This window comes from Saimiri boliviensis, chromosome 14 (genome assembly GCF_048565385.1).
Source record: "Saimiri boliviensis isolate mSaiBol1 chromosome 14, mSaiBol1.pri, whole genome shotgun sequence".
In the NCBI taxonomy this organism is placed as follows: Eukaryota; Metazoa; Chordata; class Mammalia; order Primates; family Cebidae; genus Saimiri; species Saimiri boliviensis.
Genome location: NC_133462.1, coordinates 85,652,593 through 85,674,246, shown reverse-complemented (window position 1 = coordinate 85,674,246; position 21,654 = coordinate 85,652,593). Strand labels below are relative to the sequence as shown.

The following is a 21,654-nucleotide window of genomic DNA, read 5'->3' as shown; positions in this document are numbered from 1 at the left end:
TCATCTCACTCTGTCTAACAGGTGGAGACCATACTGCTATTCAGCAGAGCATTAATGTCAAGTCCAAGGGAAGCCTGTATTGTCTCCAGTGTTCTGCTTTATACCATTTATTCACTTTTATAGAAATTTTGTTCCAATACAATCTAAAAACTTCGTATGGACTTTTGGGCAATGTAATAATAGAGAAGTAAACCCGTTCCGTAACTGATTCTCATGTATATTAAATTCTAGCAGAATTTTGAGCAAAAGGATCTGATATCCCCAGCAGAATCACAAGTCAGTCCATAAAGAATACTTTAAACAGAAATGAGAAAGCAATGCTAAGAGGGGAAGCCTTTAGAAATTATGTATGTATCTTTAATTCATTTTCTTCCAGCACTGGTCATTTTTTTTTTTTTTCTAGACAAAGTCTCATTCTGCTGCCCAGGCTGGAGTACAATGGCATGGTCTCTGCTCACTGCAACCTCCACCTCCTGGGTTCAAGCGATTCTCCTGCCTCTGCCTCCCAAGTAACTGGGATTACAGGTACCCACCACCACACCTGGCTAATTGTTCTATTTTTAGTAGAGACAGGGTTTCACCATGTGGATCAGGGTGGTCTCGAACACCTGACCTCGTGATCCACCCACCTTGGCCTCTCAAAGTGCTGAGATTACAGGTGTGAGCCACTGCACCCAGCCAATTATTATTTTTTTAACAAAATTTGTATGTATGGGATTTTGTCCTGAACAATAAAGGCTGGCAAGAACATCGGATTTGTGGAAATGTTAAAGGAACAAATGTCAAAAGTACCATTTATCACAAATACTAACATGGTGATGCATGTCCAGCCTCTATGTGTAGATTCTGAAATGAGTGATATTTCATCCTTCTATCCAGCATTAGATTTAGCAGCAAAAGACAAAGAAACTCAACATCTAGAACACATATCTTAACTTGCAGAAACTGTCTTCATCTAGTGTTTGTTTCCATGAAGACATGAACCAGGAAAATGGGAGAATACTCTCTGTATGGTCCCACCTCAAGGTCTGCAGGTTCTCTGCAATGCATACACACTTAAGTCATACAACAATGTTTATTTTTATAGCTCTTTACCTAGTCACCATTTCTTTCTCTTTGTTGGAAGCATGTCCTCCAGAGCAGAGAGGTCTGCTTGCTGCAGATAAGAAGTATAAACGATGGTTTTTGAAATACTGATCAATTAAAGGAAGAACGACCTGAAAGAAAGGAAAAGAAGACAGATCTACGTAGTGGAATCTTTCAGGGGATGAATGAGAGCCAAGGCTTTGGAGCAGTCAGAGTTCTGTTCCCATGCAACAGGGGTGCCTCTCTTAAATCTCATTCTACCACCTCCAGTCCAGAGCGGGGACAGTGGAGTATGGCAGGATGTGATTATGGGGAACAGGGCAAACTTGCTAGAGTTTGGAAACGTTCTCAATATTTTCAGATACGGTTCAGTGCCCAACAGGTTCCCAAAATAAGCCGTAACTACCATATGTTGAGTCTCTACTACGTGTGAGAATTGCAACTGATAATAGCAACCGCTCTGCATGGCGATCCATCATCCCTGCATTATAGGTATTAGAGACACAGAAATGTGCGACTTACTGAAAGTCACACTGCTACCTACTTGCCTACCCAATGTTCTTTTAACCTGGCCTTTCTCAAAGTGCGCTTTCCATTTCTATGCACGTCTCATCTTGCTGGCCTTGGGTCAATTCCTCCTCCTCACTCTGTCCACTCACATCACCTGGTCTTGCACGCACCATTCCCTCTGTCTGGCAGTGCTCTTCCCAGAGACACTCTGGTCCTTCTGTAGATCTCCACTCAGTGGCACTTTGCCAGGTTAAGTCTTTGCTGATCTCAACTAGATAAAGTCCCACATTCTACGCGTTGATAACATCATTTGCAATTTTACACTGCATATGTGTGACTTTGGATTAAAGTCTCTCTTTCCAGGATCCTATGAGTTACACAGAAACAAGAAACATTTCTGGGCTTGTTTCCCATTATAGCCCTTTCCTGGCCTCCAGAACTATTAACTGGTCTATTCTCTTCACCACTGAATCCCTAGTGCTAAGGACTGCGAAGTGTCCATAGTGAGAACAAGATGGGTACTACCGGTATTCAAACTCGAGTCTATGTAAATATACTTCTTTTCCCTACTGTAAGGCATGGCACAGTTATATATAATGGGGACTACACTCGTTTTTATAGCTCTTCCTTGAGAGTCGGGACATTGCCTGAATTTAGTGACTGGCACATAGTAGGTACTCAATATGGTAAATGAATGAATTACAGACTTAGTAGAAATTAAGCCACTGTAAGCATCTGTAAACAGAATCACTAAGGGGTGTTGAGTATGGGCAACACAAGAATATGTTTTAAAGGGATAATTAGAGGCCATGAATACAGCACTCTGATAATTGGCTATCAAGAAAGATTACAATCTCACAGAGACTGAAGATATATATATATATACACATAAGAATCTATCAATTAAACAATTGCTTACTATGTGCACCCCAGGACAAATTCTGGATCTTCAAATGATTAGAACAGACTCTGAGTGCTACATTGAATGGGAAGAAAAGACAACAGAAATCTGTTTTACAGTAAATAACACAATTTTGAAAACATACTAAGCCAAATGTTCATTAATCAAAAAGCATGCTGTTTTAAAGTCCACAAAAGTTGTATTGATAGCAAAATTATCTGTAATAATCACTGAATGCAAGTACTTTAAATGTAAGTATAGACAACAATAATTAGGCCTTAGGCTCACTGCAAGTTATCCTAAACAGGAAAGCTTACTCAGGGGCACTGTACATTCACTACCGGCCCTGGGCGGAGCCTAATGCCTGACCCAGACCAGACACACAGTAAATACTGAGTAAATGAATTAAATCATTTGGAGACTTTTTAACTCCTCATGTTCATCCCTTTTTGGCTGAAAAAAGTGATGAATTTTCCAGTAATATAGCAAATTCCTGATAAATCCTTATAAAATGAAATAAATAATAGCAATGGGATATACTTGGTATATAAACAATTTATCCTCTCTGATCTTCTGTAAAATGAGTAGGACTAAGGTCCCACAATAAGGATTCTATACTAAATGTTCTTAGAATGTACGCATTTATGAATTACCTAATACTTTTCCTATTTATAAAAGAAATTCCCAACTAGAAATTTTAAATCATTACACTACCCAAATAGAAAATATCCAAATATCTAAGACCCAAAAACCTAAAAAAAAGATATTTTTATTCTATATCCTATGATAAAACAAAAAAAATGCAAATCAAATTAAACCTCAGATAGAATGAAATCATTTGAAGAAGGAATATAGTGGGGGATGCAGAGTTAAAGTCTGACCAAGTATGCTGGGAAGATGATTCATGCTTTTCATGCCACAGAATATCTACGTGCAGTAAAATACACATTTGTAGACAAGTATGTTCTAAAAAGGGCAACGATCTAATGAGCATAGTATGTAAACAAACATATTGAAGCAAAAACAAGATAGACTGTATACTGTACTTTTGCAAAGAACTTGATTTCTTGTTCATAAGGGAAATGTTCTCCTTTGCCTCTGCTGCCACCATCTGTAGATGTGAAGAGTTTTTAGGTAAATGCTGCACTTGAAACATTTTAAGATATTCATCCACAACACAAAGGTTAGAAAACACTGCCAAATGTATTAACCCACTAAACTGAATGTAAAAAGCCAACCAAAACTATAAAGGCAAACAGTGTCATCAACAATAAAAGGATTTTTAAATACCCAAATCTAAATTTCAAAAGCTATTGAGGACAAACCATAGTTGTGGTTAGAAACACAAACACATTTGTGTAACTTTGAGATCTTATTGACAGGGAGAGGGGAAAATGGAATAGAATAAAGTAAAAAACCCTCATCTTCAGTACCCTTTAAGAAAAGAAACTCACTGGGGAGAGAAAAGTGAGTGTAAATTGAATAAACATAATTGGTTAGATATTAACCCTGGCCTCTGATAATAAAGATAACCTCTTTGTGTGACTGAAAGTTAAAGCTTCTCATTTTAATATACTAACTAAAAAAACTGCAGGCGTCAGGATCCATGATGAGGAAGAGGATAGCAATTTTTTAATATTAGGATGGCAAATTGTTATTCCGCTAAAGAAGAAAGAAATTTTGATCTGTGTCAAAGGTAATTTCCATAAGTGAAGCAGAAACTCCCAAGTTTTCCCCATGGTTTAGAAAATGATCCAAGGTCAAGAATTGATTAGCCTAATTAATACATTTAGCTTAGAAGGTGGCCTTTCTTACCTCCTTCATGCATATGGAAAGATTCATGCATATGTTAATAGATGAGGTAATAATAAACTATAATAACCGCGATGGCATGCAAAACATATTGGAGAGCTAAAAAACTCAGAATTGGATAACAGGTTTTAGTAAAATTTGTAAGCAGAGCTTCCAGATATTTAAAAGCCAAGCTGACTTTTCCTTAAAAAAGTTACTTTGTACAAATAAAAATAAAAATAACTTGAGATAATAGTTTATCAAATTTTAGACAAAAATACAAAATAATTTTTAGGGAATTTAGGCAATTATTTTGTGATTTCAGAATGCTCTCCCCATGAGCAAGTAAAAGGAAATTATGGTTTTTTTTTTTTTTTTTTTTTTTTTTTTTTTTTTTTGAGACAGAGTTTTGCTCTTGTTGCCCAGGCTGGAGTGCAATGGTGGGATCTTGGCTCATCACAACCTCCGCCTCCTGGGTTCAAGCGATTCTCCTTCCTCAGTCTCCTGAGTAGCTGGGATTACAGGCATGCACCACCATGCCTGGCTAATTTTGTAGTTTTAGTAGAGACAGGGTTTCTCCATGTTGGTCAGGCTGGTCTCAAACTCTCCATCTCAGATGATCCACCTGCCTTGGACCCCCTAAATGCTGGGATTATGGGCATGAGCCACTGCGCCCAGCCAAAAATTGTGGCTTTTTAACACTTGCAAATGTAATTTGCATGCCACTCTGGCATCTGAATCTCTTTTAAGCACATTATGCAAAATGACTGGATTCATATAAGAGACTTTCTCATATAATATTATATCAAGACAAAATTTTGTACACAGCCAAATCTGCTAATATTTCAATGAGTAGGAAATGTCTTTTACTACATCCTTTAAAAAATACTTACATGCAAAATGTGAAAAAGATTTGGAGAGAATACAATCTACGGTACAATACAAAAATTATAAAAAGGCATATGCATATTTTTACTACCACAACTAACTTAGGTCTAAAAATGACCACATTAGAGACGTGCCGCAAAGTCACTAAAGTAAAGGAGAAAGAGAAAAGGCAATATAGCAGTTTCACAGGCGAGAACAACGAAAGAGGGAAATCAAAATAAACATGAAATTGACAATCACAGCTCTCCTCTAACAGCGTTCTTATACTTAATTTGCCCTGGCAAAGCCATCTGAAAACAGTACGTATAACACCAGACACTGTGAAAAATGTTATTTGGTTGGGCTCTGTCATTGTAGCCTACTTTCTCTCCAGTGTTCTGTTTATAAGACCCTCTACCCTATGGAAAGAATGAAATGCATCAAGTGGGTGAATATCCCCTGGAGTGAGATTCTCGCCACCCCTACATATGAAAACTGTACTAGGGAGTTTATTCAGAAATGTGAATAAAGTGTAAATAATACCTAAACACATTTATTCCCTTCGAATTTGTGTTTGTATTCTCCAATGTGAAGGTAAAAAACAAATAACTTTCTTGTTCATTGACGACCCTTTCTTTCTCTCCTGTCCTTTGCTTTTCTCCAAAACCAAGACTGGATATTAGAGCTGCTATCCATATCGGATCCTTTCAAATGTGGATCCGAAATTGCAATATTTAGATTTGTGTGTAAAAACTTCAATAATTCACCCCTACCTCCTTTTTGTTCTTGTGTTAAATTTCATTAATTCAGATCAATTTGGCTACATATTAGGATGAGTCAGGAATCATATTTTTTTTAAACGGCAAATGAGTCACAGAGAGATTATAGATTATAAATTAGCTTGTAGAGTAATTTCTTATGAAAAAGATGGCTTCGAAGAGAGCAATAATATAGCATTTGAACTGTAAAGGCAGGTTGAAAGGGAAGTCAGTTGTTTATGACAACAATGTTCAACTGGAAAATCTTTAATCACGTTTAGGATACAAGAGGCCAGAAAGAAGAAAATACCAGAGCTCTAATTTCTACAAACGTAATCTGATGCTATGCCAGAAACTAGATTTACATCCTAAGAAAAATTGAAGCGAAGGGATTCAAGATAAATAGTCCCAGAGGAAAGGTGTTGAAAGACAAAAGGAGTGAGTGTTAAAAACAAAGAGAAAACCTTGAGCACAAAAATGAAAATAAAAGAATAAGCACCAGAAGAGCACATTGTTTTCAAACAGGAACAAACTGGACTTCCTTACGTCATATCACCACGCAGTGGCTGGAGGGCGATCTGACATTAAGGTCAGCAATTAAGAAGCTGAATTTTAATTCAACAATGTGGGAGGATCATAAAATAACCGAAGTGAGCAGAGGCTGCTTTGATCATCTGTGCTGAATCTAGCACTTGAAGAATAGGTTTTAAAAATTCTGAGATGGCACTGGGCCAGATGGGGGAGAGGTCCACCATTGTACCCTAAGAGCATAATAAAGTATTCTGCACTGCAGATACTCTAGTATTAACGTGTTTCCCTACAAAGACTAAATTCGAGGCCTCCGCAGTGTTTCCAACTTTTGAAAATCCATAGTTTGGGAAGATTTTCCTATGGGTAATTAATTTCATAGGCAAGATTTAACTCTCCCTTAAAATGCTGATGTCCTTCCAATGTATTATTCAAAATGAAAAAAATAAATGCCAATAAACATTAAAGAGAACATTTTATATGTGAGATTTTTAAAAGTTCATAAACTTGACTCATTCTGCAAGAACTTGTCAGTATATTGACTGTTGAACTCTACTTAGTAGTACCATGAAGAGATGGGTTTATACTATCACACATAGCTCAGCAGTCTGTGTTGTTTTGTAAAACAATGTTTCCTGATGCTGGAAACATTAAGAACAACAAAATTTGGGCTATCAGCAATGAGACCATGGTACCTACCAAACTCAAGGATGTACTGATGGGCTTCATCCACATAGCGAATGAGTTGTTGGAGAAAACTGTAGGCAAATCGTTTCTCGATAGAAGGCGTGTCCAGATCCAGGTCCTTAAATCCTCTGCAACAGCAAAAATGAAATATGGAAAGCAATTTGTACAAAGTAACTTAGAAGGTAAAATTCTGTGGGGTGTGTGCGTGTGTGTGTGTGTAGATAGATACACACACACATATATTTTTATATATATAAGTTAATATATATACACACATTTATATGTTAATACATATTAACACATACATAACACATATGTGTTATTATATATGTTTATATATAACATATTATGTTTATATATGTGTATATATACAAGCATATATGTTTATATATATGTTTATATATATATAATTTTGAAGTTTATCTAATATTCTTGTAGCTCAAGGAAAAAAGATTTAACATATAAAGAATATTTTGCATATGATATGAAGTTTCAGTGAATAACTCTCTTACTATGCAACAAATGTTGCATTTACAAAAACAGAGTCTGATTTTTTTGCCAAGTTATTTTGCCTAAATGATGGATGGTGATTTAATATAAGCAGCAAAAGCAACTCAGATATGTGGCACACAGCTAGGGGTGTTGATGTTTCTTATGTGTGTTATTTTAAACATACTAAATAGTAGTTCTAAGATGTAAACAGATCATTGAATTCATTTGCAGCTTTAAATATGATGGGGATTTTTAAATATTCGCTCTTACGAAAACAGTGTAATCAGGGTATGTGTACTGTTACCTGGATACAGCATATCCATTGATCTGCAAGAACTTGAGGATGTCCTGTGCTTTTTCTCTATCCTTGGCTTTCTCTTTGGCTGTCAGGGTGTCATAGGGAACCAGCAGGGGATGGTTTCCTCCTCCTAAGAGTATGTCAGGACAAGAACACAGCATAGCAGTTTGAGAATAATCTGAGATGAGACATAGATAAATAATTGGACCACACTATAAAACTTCGCATATCCTTTCATAATACATAGAGGGTATAAGACTCTTCTGTCTGCCTTTAATGTTTCAGTTAATTCAGGAAAATTATTCAAAGAAAGACGTGCATATGCCATCTAAGAGGCAGTTAAAACATGAATATGTGGCCAGGCATGGTGGCTCACGCCTGTAATCCCAGCACTATGGGAGGCCGAGGTGGGCGGATCATGAAGTCAGGAGTTCGAGACCAGCCTGGCTAACACAGTGAAACTCCCCCTCTACTAAAAATACAAAAAAAATTAGCCGGGCGTGGTGGCACATGCCTGTTGTCTCAGCTACTTGGGAGGATGAGGCAGGAGAATCCTTTGAACCTGGGAGGCGGAGGTTACAGTGAGCCGAGATCAAGCCACTACACTCCAGCTTAGGCGACAGAGTGAGACTCAGTCTCAAAGAAAAAAAACAAACTATGAACATGCATGTGTTTGTAATACTGAGTGTCAATAATATCTGCATTCGTCAGTGAGAGGAAGGCAGCTGTATTCTCTTCTCTGTTCAAAGCAATTCTGAATGTGGAGAGTGGATATAAATGCTAAATCATACTTAGCTGGATTCGCTTCATTTTCTGCCCCACAGAGAGAAGAAAAAGTCTCAAATATGGAATTTTTATTATATCTCTCAGATCAAAGAGTACTTTGTAGTCATATTATTTATAAATATACAAAACTGTAGGTGGATATGCTAAATTAAAAGTGGATCACTCTTAATTGTCTAATACTTGACTTTAAAAAATTTGAGCAAGTAAATTTTAGCAAGAGTCTAGATTTCTAGTACACTTATCTTGATAAGAAATACTAAAAGAAGTCTATCAGATTTAAAACTTCTAGAAAATACGTAAATTAAAAAATACTATTAAGAAATAAAATCGAAAATTGTAAATTACGTAAAAATTTGGGTTAAAATTTTGCAAAATTATAAAAATATTTAAACATGCTTTGTTAATTTCAAATGTAAAGATCTGCTACAAAGAATGCTATTAAAACAGCAGCAGACTGAACAGCATGGTATACCACACATTTAACGCTTGTAAAACATGTCTGGTAATATATAGTGTGTGGAAAGCTGAACTACCTTGCAATACAACTGCTAAGGGAATTTCAAGGAAGGGAAATTCCAAGAAGAATAATTGAGAACAAATATTGTTTGAATTATAACAACATATAGTCTATTAAATCAGTTTCCAATACAGTTGGTCAGGAGCTCCTGCGACAATCACAAACGTTGGATTTGTCCTACACAATAAAGAAGCAAGGAAAGGAGGCAACGTTCTGCTGGCTTTGACTGAGACCGCCACCTACAGACATCCAATCACCCGCTGAACTTCACTTCATACCGTTAGATGACACTGTGCTATTGTAAATGCAAGGCAGTGGTCAAGAACCACCAAGTTAACGAACACTATAGCAAGGAGTAATCAGTTACTTCACAGTTCATTAATAATAGAAAGCATAATACAGGTGCCAGAAGACAATAGTAACAAACACTTGTGAACAGCAGAAGGGTATAGAATATGTTACTAAGTTTAGTCGGAACCAAATCTGACTTCTGTCCTCATCAAAGGTGTAATTTAACAGGACACTTTATTAGGCTACTATGATTAACAATATATTATGTATTTTTAAATAGCCACAAGAGCAGATTTTGAATGCTCCCAACACAAAAAAATGATAAATGTTTGAGGTGATAGATATACTGATTATCCTGATTTGATCGTTCCACACTGTATACATGTATGCAAATATCACTGTAACTCATAAATACAGATAATTATATGTCAGTTAAATACAAAAGCAAAAATATTTTTAAACTCAAGCATCAAATTCAATCACCCTAATTTAATCAACCATCACCTAGTCTGAAATCCATTGCTGCATTTGGTCCTAGAGAATGCTATTAATTTGGTAACTTAATTTGTCATCAGTGACTTGGGGGCCACATACCAATAAGTTATTGAGAGGGGGAAGTGGGAAGAGAAAGAGAGAGACACAGAAAGAGGTCTATAATTTAACAATCCTAGGAATACAAAGTACTCATTAACTCTGTAACTCTTCGCACCCTATTAGACCTCCACTGATGTAGATGCCTAAGGTATTTTAAAGCCTGCCAGGCGACTGAAACCTACTGTGCTTCTAACAAGCGGTGTGACCATGGACATCGACCTTGCTCTTCCACCCTCATCCTTCCCATTTATGACATGGGTGTAGACATCTTGTGCTGAAGGAAACTAGCTACATGGACAGGTAAATATATTAGCAGTAATTCCAAAGATATTACCAAACATGCTAGCATGGACTCATGAACCCACTCATACTAAAGGGTAAAAAACACACTTGACACCAGTGGCTTAACAACAGGGGATCATAATACAAAATACTTGAAGTGGCAGTGGGAAAATGACATTTTTTACTAATTTGGGAGCACTGATCATACTTTTTAGACTTACAGTCCTTTATTTCTATCAACTCCTTATGGCATCTGATTTTCCCTCAGACTTTTGTAGATTCCAAAATCAGATGACTAAGGCAAGCAAAAGAGGCATTTAAAAAATTTTTCCTAAAGCAGATTCATCTTCTCTGCACAGATGCAGGGATGTTGAAAGAGAACAGAATGGTGAAAACAAAATTGTGCAGCTTTGGGACTGATTCTTTTACTGTTTCTGACTTCTCATTTCTATTTCTCTCTCTCTCTCTCTCTCTCTCTCTCTCTCTCTCTCTCTCTCTCACACACACACACACACACACACACACACACCCCAGGATCAGGATATTGGGTGGTGACAGATTCCTCCCACTGCCTACAACTGCAAGCTATAAGGCTCCTCCCCACTATTAATTAGTCCCTGACTGAGAAAACAACTTTGAATAAAAAGATACATATAGTTTCTATTCTGAAACTGTCCACAGTCTGTAACCTAACTTCTATTTTCAAGATTCATTTCTCTGCTTTGTTAATCTCAATAACCTAAAAGTCAGGATCCAGGACTGTATATTTCAACACCTTTCCTACTGGTTTGACATTTTGGTTCTAAACAATTTCCTGTTTTAAAATGAGATCCATGTGAATCCAAAATCCAAATGTTTCAAAATCAGAAACTTTTTGAGTGTCTACATGATACTCAAAGGGAACCACTCAACGGAGCATTTAAAAGTTCGGATTTTGGATCTGGGATTCTGAACCAGTAAGTATATGCAAATATTTAAAAATCTGAAAAAAATAAAACATTTTTAACAGTTTTGGTTCCAAACATTTTAGGTAAGGGACACCCAGCTTGTAACAAGATAGCTTATTGTTTTTAATTTTAACTCTACCATAGTGGCCGAAACATAGTTGAAGAAAAAAGGAGGATTTTTTTCCCATGTAATCTGCTCATGTCATAGGCAGTGATTTTGTTTACCAGTTATGCAGGCAACGCCCTGTCAAGAATTTCACAAAACAAAACTCTGTGACTCGTCTGCCATCCATCCATTCATGTACGAATCCATGAGCCAAAAAATGAATTGATCACTCATTCACCAAACCTTTATGGGGTGGTTTTAGAATACAGGCATATTATCCCTGAGCAGCATTTTGAAGTAGGCAATTTTAAAATGTAAAATCTGGCTGGACACAGTGGCTCATGCCTGTAATCACAGCACTTTGGGAGGCGGAGGCAGATGGATCATGAGATCAGGAGTTCCAGATCAGCCTGACCAACATGGTGAAACCCCGTCTCTATTAAAAATACAAAAATTTGCTGGGCATGGTGATGCGTGCCTGTAGTTCCAGCTATTCAGGAGGCTGAGGCAAGAAAATTGCTTGAACCCGGGGGGCAGGGGTTGCAGTGAGCTGAGATTGTGCCACTGCACTCCAGCCTGGCAACACAACAAGACTCCGTCTCAAAAAAAAAAAAAAAAAAGAGAGAGAGAGAGAGAAATAACCAAGATAATATTATGAATAATAATAATAATAATAAACAGGGAAAAGTGCAAGCAAAAGCATGTAAGAGACAGTAACATAGCTGGCTTAGACAAAAGAAAGAGGCTGAGATAGAAAATAAAAAGGGATGAGACAGGAGATCATGTTAAGTTGGGGAAGAGAGTCAGGGAGGGAAGTCTAAGTAATTGATAGAACAACTCAGATTATCAGGATGAGACATATAGAAGCCTCTAAGCTAAAACGGGTAAAAGACAGCCGTTAAAATTCTGACACACAAGAAAATATATACTAGCAGCTATGAAATTACAGCATTTCCACCTTCAATCTGTTACAGGCATATTTGAACCATTCTAATTTTAAAAAGTTATAATAAGCTTTTATGCTAAAAAGACTACTTCATCCATATACTCATGTAGTTGATCTCTGATTATTTTTTAACAAAGGTTTTTAGAAAATATTACCTTTGGACTCCAACTCCATTTTCTTTTTCTTTGCCCATATATTATGGTAATTTTCAGCCATCATTTCTGCCATAGCCTTAAATGAACAAAAATATTTATTACTTCAATAAATAAAAAAGACATTGTTTTCTTTTCTTTTTTTTTTTTTTTTTTTTTTTTTTGAGACAGGGTCTTGTTCTGTCGCCCAGGCTAGAGTGCAGTGGTGTGATCTCGGCTCAATACAACCTCTGCCTCCCGGGTTTAAGCAATTCTCCTGCCTCAGCCTCCCGAGTAGCTGGGATATTACAGACACACACCACCACGCCTGGCTAATTTTTGTATTTTTAGTAGAGACGGGGTTTCACTATCCTGGCCAGGTTAGTCTCCAACTCCTGACCTTGTAATCCACCCGCCTCAGCCTCCCAAAGTGCTGAGATTACAGGTGTGAGCCACCACACCCAGCCATGCTAATATGTAATATCAAAACATGCCTTAACGGAATAACTCATAGAGTGTTAATGCTATGATACATTTAAAAGATAATCAAACACTCTTCCTTAGACTCTGAATCCCAGAGAATTGTAAGGATTTGCAATATTATACAGTAACTAAACAGCAGATGAGATTGTTCATTGTTATTCATAATGAAAACATTAATTCAATAATGAAACCAAAATAGCTACGGACTTCAGCAAAGGATATTTTATTTGCAAGTTCTTGCTTAATTTCCACGGCATTAAAAGAAGATTTTAGACTAGCCAAGTTCATCTTTCTGTGACCTTTTGGGTTTTGATAAGATTACCTCTAAGATTCTTTTCACATTTGATTTTCAAGTTTACTGTGTCATTTTAATATGTTCATACGGGAGCAATACCAAACAACTTAACAACATGTACACTTTATATTTACATCTTTATTTCTCTTGGAACAATAGTTACCAACAATGATAATATATTATTTGAACACCATATTGATCTATTAACTATATGTCTCAAGGCAATAAATTTCATCTTACTTTCAAACCTGGTATTTCAAAGTAGGTTCCTTAGTGACAAAAAAGAACAGACGAGACTATGAATGAAGCGAGCAAATGTGATCAATTTCTCCGGAAAAATTAAAAGAAGGTGGCCTTTGCACAGAGCATTATTAACGACTTACTCTTTTCTCACACACAACTATTTAACATAGGGATTTTTAAATGACTATTATCTCTAAGGAAAATATACTACATGGCTGTACCACCCTAGAAAAAGTTGTATCAACTTGGTTTTTTTGTTTTTTGTTTTTTGTTTTTTGTTTTGAGATGGAGTCTCACTCTGTCACTCAGGCTGGAGTGCAGTGGTGCAATCTCAGCTCACTGCAACCTCTGCCTCCCAGGTCCAAGCAATTCTCCCACCTCAGCCTCCCGAGTAGCTGCTACAGGCACACGCCACCATATCCAGCTATCAATTTCGATAGTACTAAAATATTAGAGTATATAATCTATAAACTCTGTGGATCCATTATAAGATCACCACAGTCAAATAAATCATGCTGCGAAATATATGCAGGAAAGTGTTACATTATGCTTCTTAAAAATTAAATTTGGAGGCAAGTTTTAAAAGTTAGCAGTACTTACATGCAAGTCTCTAGAGAGCGTAACATTGCTCATGTCAATGGCCCGGGGACTGTAACCATGGGCAGCGTCTACAGAAACCTAGATCATTTATGGAAAAAAACAGTACCACATTAACAACCTTGTAAAGAGACACATAAATTATACTTTAAAACTATAATGCAAACTTCCAAACATAGTGTTTTCTCACATAAAACTGATAAGTTTCTATAGAAAATGATGTTGCAAACACATCTCCCAAATTAAAATTATATTTGAGTGTCTGAAAATGATTTATGATTGACGATCCCCAAAATTAACTATCAGAATTTGACATATTGTGTGATAAATCCAAAATTCTGAAACATTATCTTATGCAAAGGACCATTAAATGTTTGAGTTTCTTACAAATCCAGTACCTTGGCTTCGCCATGAGGACACCGTCCAAACCTTGTTCAAAGAAGGCAAACGCCATGCTGGAATGAATCTAGCTTTTTCCGTACCTCACTTCCACTTTCTGAGCATCACTTCCCTTTTTGTCTATAAATGTCATCCAGCCACCTGGCAGTTCCGGACTCTCACTGGACCTGTCCTAGTTCCAGGGACTGCCATTAGTTCTCTGCTCAAGTAAACTCTGTTAAGTTTAATTTGTCTGAAGTTTTTCTTTTAATATGCTAAATAGACCACCTGCCTCAAAGGCTGGAATGAAATTAGGTAATGGATGTAATACCCTTAGCAAAGTTCCTGACACAAAGAAATGGATCAGGTATTTTACTAAATAGCTGTTCTCATTGCTAGTGTACTATCATTATCACTACTACCACTGTATCTACCATCAACGCCATAGTTCCCATACAGTTGTAGTGAGGAGTGGGTGGACATATTTGGGAGTCATAATTTTGCCTACCACAACATATAAAAGCAAAGTCATTATTCTCTCCTTGCTGTCCCCAGCACTCCTATGGTCTTTACCTCACCTAACACAGCTATCGACTTGGAGACCCAAGCTAGAATCCATGGCAATCATCTCAGCTTACTCCCCTTGATCCATTATCATGTCTGTGTCCCCACCCAAATCTCATCTTGAATTGTAGCTCCCATAATTCCCTCATGTTGTGGGAGGGAAGGAGAGGGAGATAACTGAATCATGAGGGTGTTTTCCCCCACACGTTTCTCGTGGTAGTGAATCAGTCTCACAAGATCTGGTGATTTTATAAGGGGAAACCCCTTTCCCTTGGCTCCTCCTTCTTCTCTTATCTGCTGCCATGTGATATACAAGCATCGTAACCAGAACACTCACAACATTCTTTCAAAGCAGATGCTCATACCAGCTTCATGTTCAAGACGAGAAAACTGCAGCATACAAAGTTAACCAGTTTACCCAAGCTCACATAACTAACTAGCTACTCAGTGGTGAGACCAGAATGTCAACCCCGGCCGGCTGTGCCAGAGATGCCATTAACCACGGGCCACCCGTATGTCCCTGAGTGCAAAGCCCCAGTGGGAAAAAGCTGAGGAATTCAGGCTCAGAATCACTCATCCATTTATATTCCTTATATAAAATGATGCTATAAAAAGTGTTTCTTTAGTCAGAGGAGTTTATATATGATAGAAAATTGCTTTACAGCCATACAGGAAATCGTAATAGAAAAAAAGACAAGGAAGCTTAACAAGATGAAAGCTGAAAAAAGAACACTATAAGGTAAGCAACAGAGAATTAACAATCTATGTTAACAGTTCAAATAATATTGGTTTATGCTTGAAGAAACTTTCGGCAAAAATAATAAGAGTTATAAATAGATTTGTGGCCTTTGGTGTGTATTAATCCCCACTTCTGAGGCTGATGGAAATATTCCTTCCTTCCAACTTACAGGTGCTATAAACACAAACATACTATTTCATTTACCACTAATAAAATGCTCTCAATAAATGCTCCCAATAGCAATATTGACATAACAATAGTAACAAGAGTTCACACTTAATGACACAAACTAAGAACAAGTACCCAAAAGTACATTTTTAGAAAGTAGCATTACGAGGATTTAAGGCCACGTGGTGCAATCCCATAGCCCTTCCCCTTATCTTACAAACTGTGCCTCTGGGACAAGCATCGCCTAATATTTTGAAATCACATATGAGATTTAAGAATGAATTTCATAAATCACATGTCACTGTAAAAATCACTAAGACATGAGAGATAGTTCTATGGGTTAATGGAATCTATTGAGGGCTTATTGTTAGAACAGACAGGAGAAAGGGAAAGGGGAGTGATATAAAATAGGTACAATTTAAATCAGAGTACATATTTGTTGCTATTAAGAGCACCGGGAGAATCCACCTTATTTTTCATGAAGCTTAAAGTCAGCTCCATTTGTAGTAATTTCTTATTTCTTATCTACCTTACAGAATAATTTTTTAAATCACCGCTTTCTCTATACTGATAGGACATATCACTAGTCCCACCTTACTGTAGCATGTTGTAAAAGATTTAACTTCACCTTCTCTCTCTTTTATGATGTTTAGGATTAGAATTGTCTTGCTATCTTTGTATTCTTATTATTTAGTATGCAGTTTGTGCTCAGCATTTGTTGAAACAGATTTAAATAAAAGCTAATCTACTTAGAAAAGTACACAGAGACAAAAAATAGGTAAAATACAACTTCCATCCATATATGATACATCCCAAAGGCAATTTAATGTAAAATATGCCCAAATCAGAACTCAGTTTATTTAAAAGTACATTTTGTAAGATTAGTAATACAGGAGCGTGTCTTGTTCTGTTCAGGGTGCTATAACAAAATGCCATAATGTGGGCAGCTTACAGACAATAAACGTTTATTTTTCACAGTCTGGGACTGGGAAGCTGCAGTTCAAGGCACTGGCAGATTCACTGTCTGCTGAGGCCCTGCTTCCTGGTTCACAGGTGGTAACATCTTGCTGTTTCCTCACATAGTTAAAGAGGGAATGCAACTTTCTTGGGCCTCTTTTATAAGGGCACTTACAAAAACAGAGAGCCCCATTCATGAGAACACTGCCCCTGTGATCTCATTAACTTCCAAAGGCCCAGCCTCCCAATACCATCACACTGGAAGTTAGAATACTATAACATAAAATTTGAAGAAACATTCAGATCAGACCAGTACATAAAGAATTATAGAATAATACAAGGTAGAAAATTAGGGACAAGAATAGATATAGGTCTATTGTCATTTATGTGATAAAAATCTGTTTAGATGAAATTATAACTTGAAGGTCTACATAATTTTGCTCAAATTCTTAAGTACTTTATTCATGGAGAGGTGGGAAAAAAGCGATTAAATGTAAGAGATGACAATAAATGGTTTCGCAAATTTTTTTTAAAAGTGTATTTCAAATAGGAAGTATGTGAAGTACATGCTGTTACTCCCTCACTTTTTTTGAAAAAGGATTATCTGTATAAAATAGCAATAATAAACAATATTTGGTGTAAACCAAATACATAGTGAACTGAGGGGTCAGAAGAAGAATAATGGCAGGTTTAGCTCCCAGGAGAAATGAGAGGATCAAAGGTAGGCAGCTCACATGACTTCGTGACTAAATGTTAACGGGTGCTATTTGGTTCCCACCCTAAACCCTGGCTTTTCCACATCAAGGCTGTGCCTTTCTCTTGCCCCCTTGAGCACTGAAGACCTATAGGTAGAGTCTTGCTTGTTGGTGGAACTCCCTTGATGTGGCCCAGCAGCAACATCTTCTGTGAATTCTTGCTCTGCCTGTGTAGCCCTATACCTTCCCTCTGCAGACAGGAGCACCCCTGTGCATTCTAGATCTGGATCTTGACTGTCTATAAACACCCTACTCTTTCCTAAGAACCAACCCTCAGATCCCACTGGAAGTGAGAAGATAGCTCTATAGACAAACTAGCTGTAGCGAATGAACATGATGTGCCGCTTTCATTAGGAAAACTTCAAGACCTTACGACTGGTTACTTCTATGCTATCCAGGAAAAGGAAGGCTTGCACATGAAGTCCAATCACTTAATCATCATTTAACCTCCCTTCGAACTAAAGAAAAAGTAATATAGCTTTTTTCTCTCCCTTCTAAATTTTGTGACGCTTCAGCATTTTCAAATTATTTAGAAAAACCCAATAATTAAATAAAAAAAATAAAATTATTTAATCCATAACATAAACAGTTGATTCATCACTGTGATGATGAATTCTTACCTGGCTTGTCTGAGAAATACGACGAGTCCGGTTGTAAAGGGCCATGCTGTCTCCCTCTCGAGTTCTTTCAATTCTCCAACCCCAAGCCAGCATCGTTTTTAAAGATTCTTTGATTGGCCAACGATAAATTTCTTTTTCCTAGAGAACAAAAAGCAAAAAAACAACAGATATATTATGAATGGAAATAAAAATTTTAAGTGTTTAACGTGTTGCTCTAAAATAGACTGCCTTCACTTTTTAAAAATTTGACGAGCATAGCTTATTTAAAGATTAAAGAAGGAAAGTAAAATTCTAAAAAGCAGAGCGTGAACAGAGATCTAGTTTCACTAATGTTACTAAGAGGGATCCTCCCTTTGTTCATTATATAGCATCAAGGTCAATTTCCTCTAGCTTCCAGGTTCCTAGAACCTTACACAGAAACTAGAAGGGAGAGACAAAGAAAAAAGGATCAGCTTATGTAATATACATGTGACTCACAATGAAGTGAAATTCTTTTCATTTTATTTGTCAAGATATTCATTTTTTCCCAAAGAAGTAAAATATATGAAAATCTATACACAATAAGCACATTTTTACTTTATCATCACTTATCAAGAAACTCTTAAGCATGATAAGATTTTTGTTTTTGGTTTTGTTTTTTTTTTTTTTTTTGAGACAGAGTCTTACTCTGTGGCCCAGGCCGGACTGCAGTGGCATGATCTCAGCTCACTACAACCTTCACCTCCTGGGTTCAAGCGATTCTCTGGCCTTGGCCTCCCGGGTAGCTGGAACTACATGCATGTGCCACCATGCCCAGCTAATTTTTTTTTATTTTTAGTCGATATGGGTTTCACTGTGTTAGCCAGTATGGTCTCAATCTCCTGACCTCATGAGTCATCTGCCTTGGCCTCCCAAAGTGCTGGGATTACAGGCGTGAGCCACTGCACCTGGCCAATAAGAAGATTTCTTAAAGCATTTAAAAATATGAAAGAGGAATAAAAACCAAAAAGGAAAAGAAAAATGTTAAGGAGAGAAGAGAATAAACACAGAAACACTGAGAGAAAATAAGAATAGAGAGGAAAAGACAAAATACAAAATTTTTTTTAAATGGGACCTTTGGAAAAAATATACCAAATTTAAAATAAGACATTTTAACATAAAAATATATGACAAGGAAAAAAATTTCCAAAAGAATAAAAACTTTACAAACTAAAACGCCTCACCTTTTCAGACAACAGCTTATATGGCTTCATTAATGGTTGAACCTTAGAAGAGTCTGAATATATTTCTCCATAAATCCATCCATTTGCCAACTGAAAACAAAAAAATGCAACCCTTAAAAATTGTTTTACATATGTTAATTTTAGAAAGTGTAGATATGCAGGTGTTTAAATGTGTGTTTGATAAAATAAACCTAAATGAACTAAGATAAGGGTTAAGATTGAAATTTTATCCAGCATAAGTCACTATAAAGATATCCATCTGGCCGGCCGCAGTGACTCACGTCTGTAATTCCAGCACTTTGGGAGGCCGAGGCGGGTGGATCATGAGGTCAGGAGTTTGAGACCAGCCTGGCCAATGTGGTGAAACCCTGTCTCTACTAAAAAAAAAATAAAAAATTTAGCTGGGTGTGGCAATGTGCACCTATAGTCCCAGCTATTTGGGAACCTGAGGCAGGAGAATTGCTGGAACCCGGGAGGCGGAGGTTACAGTGAGCTGAGATCGCACCACTGCACTCCAGCCTGCCAACAGAGTGAGACTATGTCTAAAATACAAACAAACAAACAAACAAAGACATCCATCCTAATTCATGTTGTTTTCTTTTATTTCAAATTCCAGATTCAGGGAGTAAATATGCAGGTTTATTACATGGATATATTGCATGATGTGTTTTCAGTAATCAACTGGAACAAGTCTTTTTATCCAGAGATTAGAAACACCTGATCTTCCTTAAACAGACCAAGGTTTTGTAATTGTGCCAATAAGCATTCCCATAGGAGGATGCTAAAGGCATGCATGGTCCCAAGGATATTTATTCTAACCCCTGTGAAGTGTAAATATGAAACATGCATTTTAAATAGGAAAACTAGAGTATGCATCTCAGAGTCTTCTCTAAATAATGCCAGCTGTTTTACCCATTCTTTCATCAAATTGTCTCTCGACACATTCATTCCATATTATTTTGCCCATCTGTACATATCACCATTTCCCTGTATCATTTCTGACTACAGAATCTGAGTAATTAGACTGGAATATCTTCCTGTAATATTCTTCTCCATCACCAACTCCACCCACTCAGTACTTAGTGGAGTTTTTATATAAGATCTATCCTTACTGACTTACCTGGTAAATTCATTACCGAATGAAGAACCAGACATTTATCAACACCAACAACAAAGGGTTTCTTAGAGGGACTGAAAGACTGGCTGTCCAGGGCAAAGTTCGAAACTCAACATGACATCTCTAGCATGATGACCTTGATGTGTTACGTAGCATTCGCATCCTTTGGAAGCAACCTTTGGTGTCTGATTCTCATTTCACCAAATCAATATATAAGTATTTTAGGTTCTTGAACCATTTCAACAACTTCTCTGACAAACCTACTTTATCCTCTGTCAAGTTTAGACTGGGCTCAACTGAAATGTGAATATTTGAGCATAAGATTTCCTTTAGAAAAATCTCATAATATGCAGAAATTATCTTATAGGTGGAGCTACTTTAGTTTTCTCATTTGTGTTTGTTTTCCTTGAAAACACTAAAAAAGTCACCTGGCCAATGTAATCTAGTTTCAGCAAACTGCAGATCTAGTTGGTAGTAAGAAATACAACAAAAGAGTAAAAGAGGTAAATAATTGTTAAATACTGATTAAGAACTTTCAAGATTTGATCTAATATAGAACTACATATAAAACCTGGCCGGGCATGGTGGCTCATGCTTGAATCTCAACTTTTGGGAGGTTTGAGGCCAAGAGTTGGAGCCCAGCCTGGGCAGCATAGCAGGAGCCCGTCTCTATAAAAAATATTAACAAGTAGCCAGGCATGGTGGTATGCACCTGTAGTCCCAACTACGCAGGAAGTTGAGGCAGGAGGATCGCTCGGGCCCGGTAGTTGCAGGCTGCAGTGAAGAATGATCACACCACTGCACTCCAGTGTGGGCAGAAGAGGAGGACTCAAAAAATAAGCAAAACTACATATATAACCAAAGTTTCCTTAAAATGTGACTTTTGAACCCGGGGTCATCACCTACTCCTAAAGCCCTTGATGATTGTTACTTCACTACTATAAACAATACATGTTTTAGAAACTATATTTATAATTTAATGAATCGATCTTTTGAAAGCTTAAAATAGTGTTTATTC

The 21,654-nt window shown here is 37.0% G+C and overlaps 1 protein-coding gene across 15 annotated transcripts in view; it reads right to left on the bottom strand.

Moving 5' to 3' along the window:
• Positions 1-21,654, bottom strand: part of RYR2 (ryanodine receptor 2) — a 753,432-nt gene that overhangs the window by 155,797 nt on the left and 575,981 nt on the right. For all 15 annotated transcript variants that reach the window (XM_074385363.1, XM_074385370.1, XM_074385367.1 and 12 more), the window contains 8 exons: positions 19,520-19,609; positions 18,318-18,455; positions 14,140-14,217; positions 12,543-12,618; positions 7,925-8,048; positions 7,141-7,256; positions 3,544-3,608; positions 1,096-1,217 (listed from right to left, as the gene is read on the bottom strand). In XM_074385363.1, the coding sequence (XP_074241464.1) occupies positions 1,096-1,217; positions 3,544-3,608; positions 7,141-7,256; positions 7,925-8,048; positions 12,543-12,618; positions 14,140-14,217; positions 18,318-18,455; positions 19,520-19,609 (809 nt within the window). The remainder of the gene's footprint in view (positions 1-1,095; positions 1,218-3,543; positions 3,609-7,140; positions 7,257-7,924; positions 8,049-12,542; positions 12,619-14,139; positions 14,218-18,317; positions 18,456-19,519; positions 19,610-21,654) is intronic.